Source organism: Cylas formicarius, unplaced genomic scaffold, assembly GCF_029955315.1.
Source record: "Cylas formicarius isolate icCylForm1 unplaced genomic scaffold, icCylForm1.1 PGA_scaffold_6__28_contigs__length_40554024, whole genome shotgun sequence".
In the NCBI taxonomy this organism is placed as follows: Eukaryota; Metazoa; Arthropoda; class Insecta; order Coleoptera; family Brentidae; genus Cylas; species Cylas formicarius.
The window spans coordinates 10,553,335-10,573,980 of record NW_026844347.1 but is presented as its reverse complement, the minus strand read 5'-3'; the positions used below and the strand labels follow the sequence as shown (position 1 = coordinate 10,573,980).

Below are 20,646 nucleotides of genomic sequence, written 5' to 3'. Positions count from 1 at the left end.
ACATGATGTATAAAAGAAGAAATTTATGAATTGTTCGCGATAATACATCATAGGTGTTTGACTGAGACACACTCTTTTTATTTAATTTTGGCTTGATCATAAGTTATTATTATTTACGCTCGTATTTTATATGTCGTGCAAATTTTCTTAGCCGTGGAAACACTAATAGCTTTGATTGAAGTATTTCAAGAACCCAGGTTTGTATTGGTGCAGATTTGTCGTTCTTGTATATAAATACAAACGTTTTCAATGTATTCCGCTTTTTTTTTCCTGGGGAGATTTTTGAAGTAGTTTTTTTTTTATAAATCTGCCTTTTCCCTTATTCGTATTTACTATTATTTGTTTATTTTGCTTGATTTCAAGATTTTTGTTCAGATAAGTAAACATTGTTTTTTTGAACCTTGCGCATCATTATAGGATAGCCTCACAGGTTACATTATTCTGTAAGTATTGGTCCAAAGGCCTCATAGAACCATCGACTTGCATGCAAAATATTTTTTGAATATATGCCACGTTACCACGTATTGTAAATTTTCGAATTTCAATGATCAAAAGTCATCATAGAAACTAATTTTTTCTGTTTCGAGATATTTTGGAATGTAATGAATTCAATTTATTCTTTAGAATTGTACAACACAATGTTTAACATAGGATTTTTTGTAGAGTATTTTCAAACGGTTATGATGGCACTGTGTGTTTCTGATTGTTATTAGCAGATTGGTAACTAATGTTTCCGTTTTGTTATTCTCTAGAAGAAACCATCAAAGAAGAAGCCAAAAAGTTCGTCTGACAGTTCTCGAGAAAGGTTAGTATATAAAAATCTGTGGAACATATTATTTGATTGAACTAAACACTTTGTGACTTGAATATAGAGCGGTGATATTTTTAAGGAATAAACAAAATTTTTACTATCGCATATTTGAAATAGTAAATAGAAACAGCACGATATTTCAAAAGAATTGCTAACCTGCAAACAAAAATATTAAAGCTAAATTAGGAACATTATTGCTTTGGCAACAAAACTTTGTGAATAACTTTGTACCAGCAGTGATGCATCTGTCAGTTTTTTGAAATCTGTTTTACTTATCAAATTCATTTGAATATTTTTGAACAACTCATATTGTTCACTCCATAAATTGGCTTGAGTATATATTCAAAACCGAAATTATAATTATAATTGATGTTATAAAATCCAGACGGGCGGATATCCAACAAACAGATTTAAGGATGTGACATTCAAACGACTTGCAAGCTTTCATTGGGTCTCGACCGTCCATTCCATTCGTTAACAACTTCGGATAGCGAGTTTCCTCTGAATTAACTTTTATTATGGCTTACCTTTTGACTTCCGGTTCCAACATTGAAAGATCCTGCCTTTCTCTGAGCCTTGGTTACTTCATTCCCAGATCAATTTACACTTGGGAATGCCACTTCTCCTTATGCCCTATCTAAATGCCAGCCATGGTTCGCATCTGCCAGTGCCGATATGTTAGTAAATGATCAGGCGAAATTAGAAATAGAAATAGTAATCAAATAAAAATTCCGACAGAACTGAATTTTGGTGGGTACATCAATAGAAACAATGTGCCAAAAATCACCGTCCGAATTTTTCTCGATTACCATAAGCTGTGTAATAAAATTGTCTCGGACATAAATTGTAGTTTATAACATTATCTACAAAATGACGTGATTTTAAAAGTTAAGGAAGTTCAATGCGATATATACACCCTGTTCCGCAGCACACGTGTGGTAGTGTACTTTACGCTCTGTTTTGGTAGAAATACGTTATTTACTTCATCATAATTATATATATCGATATATGGCAGTGGTTCTGATTTCTCTTAATATGTTAATCAGATTCGTACTCTTTAATGTCGATTTCAACAGTTATGCATCAATAACAGACTGAGGTTTAAGAAACTCGAGTTCATTAACAGATGGTACTGGCGAGCCATACTATAATTGGAGATATCGCGAAAATTACCATTATAGTAGACATCAGTTTGAGATATAAGTAGTCTTCTAAGGTTAGAAATGGAGGATTTTATAACGAAAATTCTTTCGAAAGTGAAATAGCTGAAGCTCATATTTTATTTACACATGTTGAATATTTCAATTATTATAATAATTATTTTTGTTCCAGTTCACCGGAAGTGAAAAGACCCAGAGTAACTAAAAATCACAAACATCTAGATAATAATCATTCAACTCAGAAAAAAAGCAGGGAAAAATCAAAAGAGTCAAGGAAGAAAAGGGATTTGTCCGCGGATTCGGTTTCGTCATCCAACGACAGACATCGAGGGAAGAGAGAAAAGACCAAGTCTCCAAGCAGACGGAAACGTCGCGATAAGGACGAGACCGAAATAACAGACAAGAAATACGAAGGTGATAAATCCAAGAAACGTACGGAAAGATCGAAATCACCCAAGTCTAGGAAAAGGTCACCGTCAGGCGATAGGGACAGAAAATGCCGAAGATCCTCTTCTCGCGATTATAAAAAGTCTAAGCGATCTCGATCGCACTCACCTCAGAACCGGAAAAAATCTCGAGATAGATCCAACGAGAAACGAAAAGATACGACAAAAAGGTGCAGGTCGGCTAATAGAAGTCAATCGCCTGAGAGGAAACCCGGTTTGAAAATTAAAAAAAACGCCAACGATGAAACCAAGTCACAAGAGAGGAAATCTAAAGGGAAAAGGAAAACTTCGTCGAGTAGAAGCCGGTCTCCCGATCTTAGAAACAACAGGAAGCATCGTTCCCGCAGTAGAAGTCTTTCGGCAGATCGGAAACAAGTAAAAAAAACTAGAAGAACTCCCAGCAGGAGTCCGTCTTACAGTAAAAGCAACAAGAACGTCAGAAATAAATCTTTAGACAAGAAACATAAAAAGCACAGGAGTAGATCGAGAGATCAAAGTAGCAAAAGTCCATCACCAAACGGAAAGTACAAAAACAGAAAGTCGTTGAGTAGGAGTCAATCGCCGGTTGTAAAAAAGACTTTAGTTAAGCAGAGGTCTGTCTCGGGGGACCGCGACAAAAGTAGCAAACAGTCGGGGAGCAGAAGCCGATCTAAAGACAAGAAGCGTCGGTCCAAAAAGGAATCACCCAGTAGAAGCCCGTCACCAAATGAAACCTTTAGGATGAAATCTGCCAAACCCGAGTCGCCAACTAAAAACAATCAAAATCCCGTAAAGAGCGATAAATTGGAGAAAAGAGAAGCTGAGATCGGCAAAGCCAACGCGCAAAATGAGTATTTGGAAAATCTGAAACGTGCGAAAAAATTAGAGGAGTTAAAGGCGTCGAGAGAACATCTGGAAAAATTGAGAAACGCGAAGCTGGAGTTGGAACAGTTGCGTCGGGCAAAGGACGAGTACGAGAAACTGAAAAAATCGCGGGAAAAAATGAAGGAAAAGCGCAAGTCCAGGAGTAGCGGGTCAAAGTCACCGGTTAGTTTAAAAAAATCACGCGGAGCAAGTTCTAGCAGCGAAAGGAAATCCTCTGGCAAGAATGATGCGTCGAAGAGCCCGCGTAGAAGGCAATCTAAGTCTACTTCGCCCGAAGTCGCGAAATCCAAGAAGAAGGACAGAACGCGTGAAAGGTCGCCCAAATCAAAAAAGCCGCAGCCCGTCGTTAAGTTACGGCCGTCGTCTAGTGAATCGGAACAGTCCGACTATAGCTACGAGAAAGAGGAAGAGGTGGAAGACAAGGACTTGAAAATGCTGCGTCTTTTGAAATCTGGTTTGGCTGCCAAAGCGAAGGAGAGTCTCGAGAAAAAGAAAGAGAGACCAAACACTCCCGTCAAAACGATTCAGCCAGACTTGTTTGATATCAAAGTTTTGCCTTTGAGGACTGAAGTCGCAAATTCGCCAAGAATTAATAAGGACGACTTTGACATCCCAGATAAGGCGAAAGCGATTCAGACCAGATTAACTTCTAGGATAGAAAAGTCGCTATTCAAAAGTAGAAAGTCCAGGTCTCACAGCAAAGGATCTTCGCATTCAAGTGGAAGGTATTTGGATTTAGTTATGTATGCAAAACTGATCTTTTATTATTGTGGAAGGGTAAAGTGATTCTAGGCTTATATGTTGGGATATGTCATTGTTTCCAGCTTACGGGGTAGAGTCTCTCAAGTATAAAAATCGAATCTTATGACTGTTATAACAGTTTAGAATATGAAATAAACAATTTAAAATAATATTTCATGATCGATCAAACATTAAATGATAGTTGGTTCTGTAAAAAAACATTAGGGGTCTCTTTTTTTGCAAGTTAAATTGAGAGTTTAAAATTAAAATCTTTTTAAATCTGAAGTTTAAAATTATTCTATTAATTTATTTGAAAAATAAAAAATAAATATTTTTGTTTATTTTAGTCAGACAGAAAGAGTTTAATGATTGATTTGGGTGCTATAATTGTGGCGATAAAATGGATTTTCCATCATTTGGTTCAGGGAAACACGTTCTATGCTTGGAAATGTCGAAGTTTTGACATTTTCAAGTGTAGAGCATGATCAATAGAACCAAATTCGTTCGTGCATGGGAACCAAACATGTTTGTTTATGCTGGCCGCCGTCTTTGATTATATCTTTGAATTGAAGAAAAAATTACAACTTCTTTCTCTCTCTCTTTCCCCCCTCTCTCTCTTTCCCTATCTCTCTTCTCCCCCTCTCTCATTCCCCCTTTCTCTTTTCGCCCCCCCCCCCCAATCACTCTCACGAAAGCATCAACCCTCCTGCGGCATGCTGCGTTTAATGTACATGATTCTGATCTGTAGATGGCAATCGGAAATGTGAACGCCTACATCAACCGAATTTTTGTTTCTTTCCTGATATGTAAATCTTTACTAGCTTTTTTTTGCGGCCGATTTTGCATTCCGATTCTCTGTTTAATGTCTTTCTATGCTGCCTCCAATGTTCGAAATACTAGTATATTGTTTTTCCTTTCTTTGGCAGCACATTGACTCTATCGACGACCAACAAAAAGCATTTCTTTATATTTAATTTAACTCCACCTTATCTGCTAAAATGCTCTACTACTGAAGGCGTAATTCCATTTCCCCCTCCGTGTGTGCCGGAATCGTTGGAAGATCTTAATTTGACATTCTAACACCGATCTATCTCCTCTATTCCAATCCTCTGTAGCCTTGGCGAATGGATTACAGTCCATTCGCCGTAAATGAGCAGATGAGTACAGCACATCCCTGTCTTACACCCTTTCTTGTACTGAACTTTTTTTAACCTTATAATACAAAAAAAATATCCTTTAGGATTATAAGTAATTATAGAATAACCTTTTTAATCAAATTTTACCGGTGTTGTCAAAGAAATAAAGAACACTTGTGACTTAATTTGGAAAACGTAAAGGATTTAAAGTCTACTTATAAAATTTAGGGTCCTATAGCTTTCTCTTTCCTTTCATAACTACTAAATTTCATCCATCTGTTGGTTAGTTGTTAGTTGAATAAGTACCTGAGTAAGGTTTGGTTATGAACGTTATTAATTAATTCATTGTTAGAAATAATCGTATTATCTAAAAGTTGTTACTATTTATTAACCTTTCTTGGCAAAAAAGATAGCCAAGTTTGTATCTATATATTCCTGGGGGCTATATTTATTAGTTCTTGTTACAGGTTAATTCTAATATCTTCTTGGTGTTATGAATTTCGTGATGTCAGTTACTTTAGAGTATGTTGTCGTTTAATTGAATTTTCTCCGTGCTACTTGAGCCTTTCCAAACTGTAGCTCTCCTAACGCGTTCATTTCAACTGTATAGTTGTACAGAGTTTCTATCCAATATGCCATTATGCGTCTCATCATTGTTTTATAATTTTCTACCTTTGTTGTGTCTACATTGATATATTTATATCTTCTTGTCATGTTTTGTAGCAATCCAGAAACTCAGGCGCCCATAAACATAACAGCTTGAAAATGTATCCTATTGTATGTTGTTGTTTTTGGTTTTTTCAGTTGCTATGGCTATGTTGTTTTGCTCTAACGTGTTATGAAATTTGCGTCAATGGTTGATATGTTAGTTCCAAAGTCATTGTTATTCTTCAGATACTTCTAAATGCATTGCTTATTAATTTTGATTCTAGGTAACAATTTATGATGCGCATTTAATCGAATGATTCCATGACTTTGGTTTAATGCCTTCAATAACATTTCTCTAACAAATTTTGTTAATTCTTCTAAGTAGCTTAAAAGTTCAGAGAGTGAAATTATTAAAGGGAATCTCTTTAATCCCAATCAAGTACATTAATTGTTTGGTGTTTCAGTGAAAAACATAGCAGAAGTTCATCTTCCTCTAGCAGCGATTCAAGCAGAAGTTCAAAGTCGAGATCTAGGGATCGAAGCAGGTCCAGTTACTCGAGCAGCTCGTATTCATCAAGCGGTTCATCTAGACGATCCAGATCCATTTCAATTCCGCGACGTCATGGGTCCCCCAGCTTCCTTTCCCGCAGAAGGATAACGAGGTAAATGTTGCTCAGGAGCGCACCTAGTTAGTGGTTTTTCCTTATTTTATTTGCTTTTTTTTTATTTTCAGACGCAAGTAATTTTTGAGGATTTTCTTTTATTTATACAGTATCATTCTTTTCTTTTTTTTTTCAATTTTGGTTGTATTTCGGTCATAAAAACCTTTGTATAATTTAGTGTAAGATTAGCTAGACCGTTGTAAAATAAATGTTAGTTATATTCACATTTTTAGTTTTATTTATTTCATTTTATATTGTTTACTAGATCATATAAAACTAGCGAATGTCCAGGTAAGTTGCATGATTATTTTATCACATAACGTTTGCTCAGAGCTGCAAAAAAGGTTGGTTTAGATTGGGGAGAGATAAGGGAGTGCCATATTTGATTGGAAACCATTTTTATGCAGCATTAACCGCATTATGCGGCCATAATATTCTGAGATAAAACAAGCTTACTGCATGCAAATCCTGTACTAATACCCACTAACTTTAACACTAATTTTACTAACATAGCGCCAGAAAACGACCTATTCCTTACACAAGACCTTCACCCTCTTCGCCGTCAAGTGACAGCAGCTATAGCAGCGGTAGTCCATACTACCGAAGGCGGTCGTTGAGTCATTCTGTAAGTGCAACAAGTCGATCACCAAGTACTTCTCCTGTACGTTCATCAAAATCTCCTTAACGGACCCGTGCGGACAGCAATTAAAAGTGCAAACAATTTAATATCGTATTTGTTGTCGTTTAGCTCATTGCTTTACAAAATGTGCAATAAATATAGATTTTACAAAAAGATAAATTCGCATATTCTGTGCGTATTTAAGACATTCTGGGCATTTCTCAGTCTATTGCCACTTAACACTTATTTTTCATCATTAGAATAAATCACAAAATTAATGAAGACAAAAATGACCGCTTTCCGTTTTGCCACTGTTGCGGTTAGATCAAACAGTTCCAGTCGTAAATCTCAATCCCAGTTTTTTGTATTAATGTAATGTGTGTTGACGGAGAGTAGCACTTTCTGCCTTTGTTAGTATTTTGTGTAACAGAGAACATGGTGAATTCGAGTTCTTTCTGCTTATTGCATTATAGTTGATAAACCCAATATCAGTGAGTCTACGAAAAAGTAGAAATATCTACGCCATCAGCATTATTTACTTTTTGACTACATCGCACCCAATTCTCGGTACCTATATCAACAAAATCGTTGACGTTTCGTACCGTATCATCACTTATACATCTCCAAAAATCATTTAATATAGGGAAATGTTTGGGCACGTACAGGGTGATTCATGTTGAGGGTCCTATGAAAAGGTATTGAGGATATAAAAGTGCTGAGTGCATATATAACCGATTATTAAAATTTAATTATAAATAATACATTGGGTCCGAAATTTTGAATTTAAAAAAATATAACCAAAATAGACCAATATAAGAATCGAAAACTACTTTTTTTTTGTTAGATACATTTGTGTGTCAATACTTTTCTAGAATATTTTCATCCCCTACCCATTTTTGTTTTAAAACCATTTTAAATGTCAATTTTGCCGTCGGTGTCGCGTAGATTTTAATTAAATTTGGCAAATTAAATTTATTTGGGCTCCGTTTTTTAATTCTATAAAATAGGACATCAATTTCAATCACTCTATACGGCCATCTTAGAAAATTTTCTGTATACACACCACGCATAGTTTGCTACAAGTGGTAATTGCTGTTACAAATTAATTTAAATATCTAATTCGGAAGAGCCGAATTTTATAGACACAAAAGAAGTTTATAACTGAAATTATTTTTTAGTTATTATAAGAAATTGTTGATACTCAGATTTTTTAAACTATTGATATTAGGCACTTGATCATTCCAATCCTTCAATATTTTCGTCATTCATTTAGCCCAGTCATTGTATTAGTGTAATATATTGTTGCGGCATTATTTATTTATAGTAATTTATTTATTAAAATGTCTACTTAATGCGTATACTGCAATTAAAAATATTTGAATGAATCGGGTGTTTTATTTTATCCCTTGTTGACTTATGTAGGATCATAAATACATCTCATACTATTTTTACACTCACAATTTCTTCATAAAGTTGGTTCAAGAATTCATGAAGTTCATTCAATATCATTCAATATCCGCAAATCTCGTTTTCAACGAATAGAAAGCGTAATACATGTAAACTATTTTTTTTTTAATTTTATGGTCTGTGGTCCATTTATTTGACTAACATGTCGCCAGCGGTGAACTTGGCACTCGAATTGAAATCATTAAACAATAGTCTCCGGCACTTATCTTTAACAGGTCCTTCAAAACCAAAAGTAACCAACACTAACCGAAAAAAATTGGGAATGTAAAATTTAGAGGCACTATTCGTAAAAATTCGGGAGTTTGCCGGCAGGCAAGGGACAGACTACATAATAGATATACTTAATTATTTATCTATATATTATAATGATTATATATCTATGGTAGTAGACGCTTCTGTTTGAATATTTTGCGTACTTTTAATAGTAACATTTGACGTGTGTGGTTGGCGCCCCTCAATAACGGGGGCGTTCAGCAACCAATATGACCGCTGACAGTGTGTCAATTTAACAGATCTCAATTGAGATTTAGCACTGTTCTCAAAATATCCCGACTGGAGATCGCTGTTCAGAAAATGCAGGTTAGTGCCAAATTAAAAAAATTGCGCCGAAAATAATTCCCTTTTCTACGAAAATATATGTATATACCGGATTGCGCTATCAGGTAGTCAAGTTGTTAAGTATTTGTGTATTCCTGAAAATTACACAACTTAGATCTTTTCATTATTAGAGTTTGTTTCACTTTTGTAGGTGAAAAATTATAGGAAGAAAATTAGTTTGGCAAACTGAAATATTACTGGTATTGGTACTATTTAAAGGGGCCCAGATAAAATGCCACCGAATAAAATTGTCAAATAGGGAATTTATTAGTGTTACAATTATAAAAGTGTATTTGTAAAGTAAAAACATAATACATATAAAAGACAATTTATGCGGTCGTGATTTAAATACACTGGGGGTACTCAAATTAAATAATAACAGTAATACGATTATTTTTAAGCTTGTAGAATGGTCACCAGGCAGTGTATTCATATTCTCGAATTTGAAATCCCGTTTTTTGAGAAATAATCTTATATTACGTATATATAAAATTGACACCGTTTCAAAGCTGGGGTAAATTCGATTCTTTTTCGTTAAATTCTTTTTGAGAAAATGGTACCTACCTCTTTTTTTATTTAGCAAAGCAAAAATCACGACGTCCACAATAAATCAACACAAACCTTAAAAATTTTCGTATACTTGCACCGTGTTGCTTTTATATGTGATTATGAAACTTAATTGGATTATGATATTATTTTATTTATTATATCTTTCCGGTAAATATGGCTTTTGCGTAATAATAAATTGATAAAGCTGAAGTAACTTGTTATTGGTATAATGTTACCATTTAGGTCCTTTATCTTTTCAACGGAGTTTTCAGTTTACTAGCATTCAAAAAGTAAAGAGCAGAGTAGTTCAGGTTTCATTTTTTTTCCATTAAAATGTTTTAACCAATGTTAAGATGCGTTAGCCGAGATCGATGGTCACACTATATTTAAATCTTTTATGAAACATTTGGTTATAAATTACCTCCTATACTTTAAACCGCTAGGCGGAACGCTTTTTGACTTTTTTTTTTAAATGTTTCCAAGCCTGGTCTAAAGCGCCTTATTTTGGAAATATTCACATACATAGTACGAACGCAACAACAATGTAACGTCAATTTGTTAACATATTGAATAACATCTTTTCCATCAATAGAATGGTTAGTTGTGTGTTAGGTTCGGCTGTTTAACTTCTTTTGATGTAGACACTTAAGAGTAACTTTTCCAGTAATTGTTTACTGAAAAAAATAGTCCATTTTAACACAGCGGGGCGTAAGGATAAGCCAAAAGAAAACACTGAGTCTTCTCCACAAACTTGTGAAAGATATATTACCAAACCGTTTTTAATTACATGTTACATGTTTTGAAATTAAAATAGAATTTGTGATTGATGACAAAATTCTTTAATTTCCAAATTTGTTTGTTGGTGGAGAAAACTAAGAGTTTTCTTATGGATTAAGTGTTAACTATCCCGAGTTGTTGCGGAATTAGCTAATAAAACCACCAAACTTAAATGTCATTATCTTTAATTTCTGATAAGTACATAATGAAAAAATCGTCATAATTTAATACAAAAATTCATAATTACAATATTTACAGTAGTTCCACGTAACTGGTAACATTCTCGCACGTCGCTTTACGTTCATAAATATAATATTAAGAAATATTGACTAGAAGAAATCAATTAAGTCTATCGCAACAAAAGTGCGTACCGTTTTGTTTTCACAATTTCGGCCGTTGCCGCAGTGGTCGCACCCGGCAGTCCGACGAAGACGTTCACTTTCGACTTGTTCCACAAGAATGGCGTTCGACGTAACTTATAATACTTTTAAAATACAGCGGCCCGATCCGGGATACACAACAAGCAAATGCTGCAGCACGGGATATGACGCGATCCGGGGCAGATAATCTCATCGCAATCTTTCAGACCCGCTTCGGAGTGCTTCAAGCATCTTTATCTGCTTTACGCTTAACGCTCGTCGCGAATTTTCAGGTCTTCACGCTCACTGTTGGGACGGGCTTCTTGATTGAATCGCCTCGGCTATCGCCGCAAGGGCGTTTTAGACCTTCAATAATCTGCAACAAGCAAAGCAACGTATTTCTAACCAAAGCTAAAAATAAAGGGCGGTCGAATCACAAGCCTATGGCTACTAGATATAATATAGAGGCCTTGCTTATTCTGAGTAGAACTTTTAAATCCACTATGAAAAAAATGTTAAGATTAAGAAGAAATGTTGAAAGTATAAAAGTGATTGCTCAAAAATATTCAGAAAGGTGGTTAATTTCATTAGGATTTTAGTCATGTGGATTTGTTTGTTTGCTATTTAAAGAGAAGAAAACTACTACTATTTGATTATTATTGTCCAAAGTTTTGAAAATTATGGCTCAGTTGTAGTAAAGGTATAAAAAGAATATTAGTATGAAAATGGTATAAGGTTTTATAATTGCAAGTATTAATATACTATCTATTAAAGTAAAACTAAAAGCCAAGCGTTATAAATTAGAGTCGAAAAAGTGTTGAAAATTAAGAATTAAGATTTGATTCCAGATAAAGTTAAAAAAAAGTTTAACTTAGAGTCTTGGTTGTGGTGTGTAATGGATAATATTGAGGTTAATTTTATTAAGGTTTCCAAGGAAAGCAGCTTTTGCGTGTAGAATGTTATTAGGTATTCTCTTCATAAGACCCATATTCAGAATAGAAAGTGACTTTACTTTTATCTTAATTGTCCAGAATGTGTCATTTGTAAGCTATTTGTTTTAAAAATTTATGCTTGACCAACAAAAGAGAGTCCTTATGTACACCATTTGTGAGAGAAAGGCATAAGAGGCGTTTTCGAGATGACGTTGAATTGCAACTTGTCAAAATGGTCAGTTGACTGAATAATAGGGCTTATTTTCAGGTCTTGAGCAAGAAACAAAAACGGATAGAGTGAAACAACAGATTACTAGTTTTTACAAAAACGCCACATTATTTTTATCGATTTTCGCTATAAATTCAGATTCAATAAATGTTCAAACCGTTTTGTGCACCGACTAAATAAAACATACTCACATTGATAAGGTGGTCAAATCCAAACAAAAGTCCTTCTTCATAGTTCCCCTGAACCCAGGCACTTCTGTGATTTACAGTCCTTCCGTCGGGCAATTTGTTGGTTTTGGCAAAGTCAATCAGCCAAATCCCCACTTTCGTCTCGTCGTAGACAATGAACAGACTACTGCCGACCACCTCTCTCGTTTTGAAATAGTCGGACTGCTCAATTTTGCTCCTGATTTCACACAGTCTCGCAACTAGTCTTTGTCTCACGTCGTCTCTCCCACCGAGGAACAAATCCAACGTGTTCACCACGTCATCTATGGACTTCATCTTTTTCAAGTCCGTCACTGGCGGCGAACCCCTACACTTCATCGCTTCGATTCTGAAGCCGTGGCTGCAAGTCGAGGACTGGTGCTCGCGGAACTGCATGTAACGCAGTTTGGTCACCGCTTTGTTCATGTGTTCTTCTTCGGTCGGTGCTGCCGGATCGATCGCCATCATTTTCTTATACAAATCCGGTCGGGGTACAGTCTTCACCACTTCCGATTCCAAAAATGTTCTGGTTCCCATTTTGATGTCGATTACGTAGGGGTCCTGAAAAACATATTATTCTGTTAAAAAATACATTTTTTAAAAAACTATATAGTTTTGGTTAGTTGAGAAGGGCCATTCAATATGCGGTCATTTGAAATCTCGTTTTCAAACGATAACATCTGTCATTTCAAACCAACCAAGAAAACATAGCGGCGTTCAACAACCAACATGGCTGCTGGTCAACTGATTGTTGAAAGCCGTTTTACTGGTTGACAACGAGATTTAAAATGATTGCACATGTGTGGGTTTAAAGGTTGCCGAGAAAATGACTGACTTCATGGTGACTTGAAAAGTTCCTGTAATATCAACAGGTTAGGAAGGATCTATCTCATCGTAAACTTCGATACTTGGGAGCTACGTCTTCGAGATAAAGGATTTCGTGCAGTTCTGACTACCATTTTCTAAATAACTAATTTCTATTTAATAGAAATCTTATGTTTCGCAGACTCAGTGATGAGAACTAATAGGCGTGTAGCAATAGCTATAGTCAGTTTAATGCTCATTTGGATCGTGCTTTGTTTTCTAGTTGTTTTTTCAATATTTTCTATTTAATGCTTGGTGTTGTGCATGTTTTTTTTTTCGTGGACTATATTGATATCGCACGCATTATGAATTATTTTTTAATTTAAAATAGCAACCAGTACCGTTTAGTTTAATCGTTACATGTATTGAAGAAAGTAAGGAAGAATTTACCACTTAAACTAAAATTATTATAAGATATACATTTATAGAGTGTTGTTGTTATAGAATTGTCAATTTAGTTATATTTTCTGAAATACATGGTGATTTCTCAAAAACACATAAAATTATTTGGTTTTATTGGTTTATTTGGTTGGTTTACATTGGAAAAGTTAAGTTACCTGGAATCCATGAAGCAGATCCTGAAGCTCGATAAAGGTCTCGCCTTGGTATTCGACTTCCCTGTAATACCTTGGCACGATGTCTCGTAAAACGGGATCGTGTAAAAGTTCTTCGTAGACGATCCGCTCTGTGTCGTCGGAATTCGATGACCTCTTTTTCCAAACCGTTCCAGGACCGGCGGGTGCCAGACTATCGGGGTGGCCGCTGAGCTGGAACCAATTGGTGCCGCGGCTTTTTATTAAAACTGGACTAGCTGGCAGGCTGAGATCTAAGGCGTTCTGAAAATACGAAAAAACGGTAAAAAGTACAGTAAATGGATGCAAAGAAAGAAAAGAAAAACAAAAATGTTTATATGAAAAATTGCTGTGCAGCCAAAGCTTCCGATGGAATTACCAGGTATCCATAATAATTGCTTTACTTCGAGGGTTTCCCTGAGTTTTAAAATAAAATTCCAAATTTCTGTCACAAAATTGGGATTTCAAAAATCATGCCCCAACGTTCGGCGCGGCATCATTAAAAAAAAAACAAGAAGAAAAGTTCATATAAACCGTTAGAGGTGAGAAATCAAACTTATAAATTTTATTACAAAACTTTAAAATAATAATAATACCAAAAATAAGTTTTTTTTGTTTGCAAAATCCTTTAATCTTACTTTTACCCCTCATTCAAGCTCTCTTTTCGTTCAGTACTTCTATAACTTCTTCCCTTACTTTCACCATAAAGTAGATATTGTCGCGCCAACCTAATGCCATACTAGTGCTCCATATTTTATTGTAAAAATTACACATACGCACAAACTATAGACGACGATAAACATTTAAACCGTTGTTTGCTGTCTAGACAAGTAAAAATAGAAGCGTTTTTCGGATCCTAAAATTATAAGCTAACAACTTGGAATTGCAATAATTAGGTATATACGTATATTTAAACAATTCTAATTGTTTTAAATGTACAAAGTATAAAAAAACTACTACGCATGTGAGTGTAGAAAGCAACATATTCTCCAAAACATTTTGAGAAATGAAATAAAAATAAATTCTTTAAACGGGTTAAATACATTCAACAGTCGGATTTTTTGCGATTTGCTTCATTTACCTCCGATTTCATTTTGTTCAAGTAATGAAAAATCATAAAAGAGATTTTGTTGTTAATAATGCATTGGTTATTGAAAAATGCTTCAAGGAAAGATAACGAATGGTTCAATACGAATCTTTTTTAAAACAGGCCCCCTGATCTGTATTGGTCCTAATATAGGAATACGAGACAAACAACTCAATAACTGCCGATGGCTATAATTTTTAAAGATTTTATTTATTTGCATATAAAATAGCTTAGCGCCATTCTGAGGCATGAAAGGGAACACTAACCTTTGAAACACATACTGTCAGTATTGGTAGGTTACAAAACAATGGAAAGTAAAAAGGGTTGCATAACTTAATGGATGGATTTAATAACTAATACTTTTTTTCCTATTGAAATTATTTTCTATTTCATATTATAGCATCAAATGGATGATAAATAAAAAATTATTCCTTTCTATAAATTAATTGACTCTATGAAAATAGCCTGTACCAAACTCATATATAAAAAAATATGTTAAAATTTACGTCACGAAACCAAAGGACATCGAAAAGCTCACGTATTACCTATTGCTTGGGGCGACCATTGATTGCCACGGGTAAATTTAGTCACTGTTATTTAAAAATTGAAGGAAAACATTGTTTTATTTAATTTTCTGAAACACAAATTGAAAATATTTTACCTCGATAATACGTGCGATAATATTATGTTGAATAAGCCTTGGCAACATAAATTATTAATTTCAAAAACGTCCTTCAAATTGATGGGAACAAATTAACTACAAACGAAACGTATCCCATGATATTATTGTTATTTATACAGTTTTTTATTTGCCGTGTTACATAAAATTATGACCTTTCTGATACCACGCACACAGCGTGATATCTGTCCACATAGCGCCACCGTTGATCAAAACAGCCGATTAAAAAAAAATCTCAGTTTTGCAACCGATCCACGGCATATTTACGCGAATGTCACGTCACATCTGACGCAATCGTGAATTAACAGTGTCACAACAGAGCCAAATTTAGATCGAAATATATCAATATAAACAAATTTCTTTTCAGTATGCCAAATGATGAAAGATTTTTTCACTTGCATGACTGTCGATTGGCGATAGATCAGCATCGTTTAAATTCTAAACATTAAATATTTTCATTATTATAAGTAGATCCTGTAAAAAATAAATAATCACAGAATACAACAATTAGTAGTCTCTGCCCCAATTATTAAGATTATACACGGAACCTGTAGTGTACAGCCGACCAGCTGATGTATTGCCAAGGAAGACATTTCTTTATCCGAAAACTCATTCCGGTGAAAATCGAAAAGTGATGCAGATTTGCTCGATTATTACATTTCATAAACTCATGGTACATATTTTTGACACTGTATTATTCAAGTGGATGCAAAATTGACTCGGAAATATGATTACCCGATTTACACCACCGGCTCAAATTTTTTATAGGCCGTACGTGTCGCTGAGACAGAGGATGAACAAATTCGAAGGTGGTGACACTGGATGAGGTTAACAACCCACTTGGCCGCTGACAGATCATCAATTCGACATTTCGACGTGGTAAGTGCGTGTTAAACATGAAAACGGCGTAAAGTGCACGTTAGTGAGCCCTTGTATTATCTGTAGTGAGTGGAAAAAAAAATTGACCGAATATATATTTACGATTCAAAACATCATCATACAACATACGTTAAATAATCTCGTGCGTGTGTTATTGAGGAGCAAGAATAATTCGCAGAATCTATATTAAGGTTAATAAACGTAGGACAAGTGGTAGTAGCGGAAGTAAGTATAAAATTACTTATCCAAGTGTAGTGAGCTTTTAAATGGGGAAGCAATTATAAAAGGTCTGAAGCATACTACACTTACTTCCATACATATTTATCATGTGCAAGGATAAGCGCGCGTATAAATTCTTAAACCTGAACGAATAAGTCAACACCGGTCGATGGTAAACCGATTTTACGAGTTACTCTGCCGTCGAATTTTTAAATAGGTGAAATTGAACGTGCATAATTTATTTCGATACTTGTCTCGCATTAGCTTTAAAATATGTTCGTATGTTATTCATTTTTTGGTACTTATTGTTTAGATAATCGCCTTCATGGGGCAAGATGGGACGGTATTTATAATTTTTTACAAATGAATAAAATACACTTTAACGTAAAATGGTCTGTTGATCAGAAGTAACTTTACAGGGTATACTTGAAAAAATGATATTTTACAAAAAAGTTGTCATTGTTCTTATTTAAGCCAAGTACCGCAGCAATCTCCGTTACCTCACTAACCAAAACTTTTAAAATGAACCTAAGATTAATAATTCCAGTATACCTATTTTATAGAATAATGTTATTGTTTGATACTACTATACAATAAGCAATTATAACAAAATTTTCTTTTTTTTTTGCAATCTACCCGTGGTTATTATTAGTGCCTATATGTTGCGTATTAGTGTCTATATGTTCACAGTCCAATCATTTTATTGGAGAATGAATATGCGAATGCGATACAATAAAAAGATATATTATATTAGATAGTTCCAATAATTGCTAAATTGTATGGCAATTAACATTTTCAGTAAAATTGTTTTTAGGTTTGTTAAAATTGCATAGAATTACTTTTATTTCATGTTATTTCTTGTATCCTGGTTACTTGTTTCGCCATTTAATGCACACCAGTGTTTGTTTCTAAAAATGCAAATCCAAGTTCGAAAATACTTGCCGAAGTCAACAATTGCATGTTCTTAAAGTGAGGACTCATTCCATCTTAAGCCTCAGGTTCTTGAGCGCATGACGCATGTTAACGAATTATTTGTTAATATTCGCCACGTAAAAGAAATCACGTAGGTTTTTCTAATTTAGATTCGGGTTTAATTCCAAGGAACTTTGTGCTATCAACTCTAAAGAGCAACATTTATAGATTTGGCTTTCTTGCATTTAAAAAAAATCTATTATTTCCCATATGATCTATGGCGGATAAACTAAAAGGATGCACCGTGGCCGGTCGAAATTCAATCCGAAAAGCTGTTTGTTATGCGAACGATATGACAATTTAATGGTTAATTTATGAACGTGGCCTCTAGATGAATAACTACGCAAATCGTTATGAAACTGACGCTAACATATCGAAAAAATAAAATAAACGTATGACTTGCCTGGTTTTCGCCTTGACAAAAAATGCCGTTCGGAACAGTAAAAATCGCGTTGAGGTCGCTCGTACGTGATAGAGATTCATTCGCATATGTTCTTGAATGCCATGCGGTTTTTGAAAAAATAATGACAATTCCATATAGAAGCTTTTAAGCGTATCGGAAATATACTGGTATAGTGCTTTCATAGATCAATTGTTTTGGCTTATTAAATGTAACTACATGTTCTGGTCCCATTGTGTGGAGAAGGGCTTACCAATAATACGCTGTAAGTGAGCAATGGTAAATAGCCTAGGTAAGAAAAAAGTGTTATAATTAATTTAAAGAAGTGCCCAAATTTAACAAAACAAGTTTTAAAATAATACTTATTCCGATTTGGTATATAAGAATCTATACCTATATATTCTAATATACAGATTTTATAATATTCTATATGAGTTAACAATGCGATTAAAAGTATTATAGAAAAAATCCATTGGGTAAGTAAATTTTTCCAAATATCCGGGAGCGTCTCATTAACATATTTTTTAAAATTAAACAACAATAGCACTTAGTTGCTGCCACAGCTGCTCTATAGAATAGAAGACACAATAATATGGTGGTAGCGGTAACACGGTATGCACCGTTACCTCTGCTAACGAGTTACAAACATATACTATTCTATGTTGAATGCTTTCAAAACTTCACTTTATGTATAGCCCCTCTAAAACAAAATGGCTGCCATGTAGTTTGGCATTACCAATTTTGTATTATTTGACCCTGGGACCTTACCTAGTTCACGATTGTGCGTATTGTATATTATTATAACGCTATGTTAATGTTTTTACAGCAGTCACCAAATATTTGGACTCAATCTTTTCCCTTATTTAGACGAACCTGTTCTATACTTTTCGGAAGAATTCTGTGGATGGAGTGTCGTGTCATGAGTAGGAAACTATGAGGTAAACGATTGAACGATTATTACATATTATCTTTATTATCGGTACATGCCACTGGCAAATTAACGACTGCAGGTTTCAGTCATTTGGTCAAAACTATTTATCTACGACGGCACTATACCTAGTACCTACCCACATTGAGTTATCTACATTATTCGACGGTTAGTTCTAATTCTCTGTGTCTGTATATTTGTTATCTAATAGAATTATAGGTAAAAGGTCAATGGGTTCGCTGCAATCCGCAATACACGTCTAGACGAAATAAGAGATAGGCGCGCAAACTGTCTATGCGGATTAAACATTTGTTGTATTTTTTCTGCGATATGTCTCATTAATAAATATTCCATTAGAAACTTTTTTTCAGAAATAAACATGTGTGCCAACTTAACGATCGATTTTTTTTTGTATTTTTTTTTTATTTAACTAGTTTAACTATGTTTTACTGACTCGGCATGTTACGGATTTTGTTAGAACAAACATGAACGTTGTGTGTCTTTAAAAAATGGGGTAATTTGTGACGCGATTCATTAGAATAAAATAAAAATAAAAAATTATGCCCAAGATACCTGAGTCGAGGTTACGACTGTTTGGTTGTTTAAATGTTTTTATGGATTTTCAGATTTTTCATTGGTAGAATAATAAGATTTCATTTGGTCAGTTAACATTTATCGTCCTGTCTCTCCAATGTGTTTTTTCTGCATACGAGTATGCATGACGGAATGCTGTAAACTGGTGCCTCAAATATAAAAGAATTTTGGTTTGGTCGAATTAGATTTTATATCCCCTTTCATGATTATGATTTGTAAATAGTATTACGGTAGCAACTGGAAGGTTCTTCGAAAAATTAATACCCATTATTGTTTAGCTAGATTTATTATTGTTTTGGCAGCCTGTTTAATTTTTTTCTTTTTTTTTCATCAATTAAATTATTGTGTAGTCCTTTGACCATCAGTATACGATATAACTTTTGATTCCGCTTGCGGTAAACATTAACGATCTCTTCTGTGGTTAAATATGTTCAAACCTTATCTCCCGATAGCCTAAATGGTGTGTTAAGCGTGGTGTTGAACTTGGCTGCACTTAATTAAGCCTTAAGCTTATCACTTCCGTCGAAGTAATTTGTGCGAATTTTGTCTCGTAGCTGATTGTTTGTTATCCCCATTCATAAAAATGACCCGTTCTTTGTTTTTTTTTTTTTAATTACGAAGTTGTCGTCCGCAAAGTTAATCCTGGTCGTCTGATCTTAAACGCACGGAATGGCAGATTTCCTCTAATTCGGACAAACACGAACCTTAAAAAGACAATAAATAAAACAATATCCGCTGGGAATGTTGCTTTAGTAGTGCACGGTCGAGATGCGGGCTTCAAATAGCCGACTGTAAAATTTATTCTCTCAGATGCTTCGGTTTGACGTCACGAAAATAAACATCGTACTGGATTCGATCAAGAAAAGGTCAATTGAACGACGGATCAATGTTGGAGCACGCTTTCGAAGTGTGATCGCGTTCTTAAATGGGCAATTACTTTCGTTAAATAAACGGGTACGAAAATTTATTACAATAAAGACGGACCTATTAGAATTCCAATTAACGTGTCGAAATTGGGAGAGCGTTTATCACACGAAATCGTCGGTTATTGGTTAATTTTAGTTATTAAAAAATACCTTTGGGACGACGTAAGAGGACGAGAGCAATGACTTAAGTGACGAAAAGGTTAACGTGCAATAGTTAGACCGCCGACAGCAAATAATTAAGCTGGAACTAAACAAAAAAAGAAACACGCGCGTAATGAGTGTAAAGGTTTTAATTAAAGCCACGGAGTTTCCTAACTTCTAGT

General features: G+C 34.6%; 2 protein-coding genes across 9 annotated transcripts in view; one reads left to right on the top strand and one right to left on the bottom strand.

Moving 5' to 3' along the window:
• LOC132702921 (serine/arginine repetitive matrix protein 2) overlaps positions 1–8,472 on the top strand; it is a 32,043-nt gene extending 23,571 nt beyond the window's left edge. For 4 of the 5 annotated variants that reach the window (XM_060671786.1, XM_060671783.1, XM_060671784.1 and 1 more), the window contains 4 exons: positions 753–805; positions 2,144–4,006; positions 6,271–6,468; positions 6,982–8,472. In XM_060671786.1, coding sequence (XP_060527769.1) covers positions 753–805; positions 2,144–4,006; positions 6,271–6,468; positions 6,982–7,153 — 2,286 coding nt within the window. In that variant the 3' untranslated portion in view covers positions 7,154–8,472. Of the gene's footprint in view, positions 1–752; positions 806–2,143; positions 4,007–6,270; positions 6,469–6,539; positions 6,699–6,981 lie in introns of those variants that run through there. The other variant, XM_060671787.1, reaches the window with a different exon arrangement.
• Positions 8,473–10,613: 2,141 nt separating this feature from the next.
• The window catches only part of LOC132703929 (inositol-trisphosphate 3-kinase homolog), a 177,995-nt gene continuing 167,962 nt past the window's right edge, over positions 10,614–20,646 (bottom strand). For all 4 annotated transcript variants that reach the window (XM_060673468.1, XM_060673469.1, XM_060673476.1 and 1 more), the window contains 3 exons: positions 13,625–13,903; positions 12,189–12,764; positions 10,614–11,212 (listed from right to left, as the gene is read on the bottom strand). In XM_060673468.1, the coding sequence (XP_060529451.1) occupies positions 11,126–11,212; positions 12,189–12,764; positions 13,625–13,903 (942 nt within the window). In that variant the 3' untranslated portion in view covers positions 10,614–11,125. The remainder of the gene's footprint in view (positions 11,213–12,188; positions 12,765–13,624; positions 13,904–20,646) is intronic.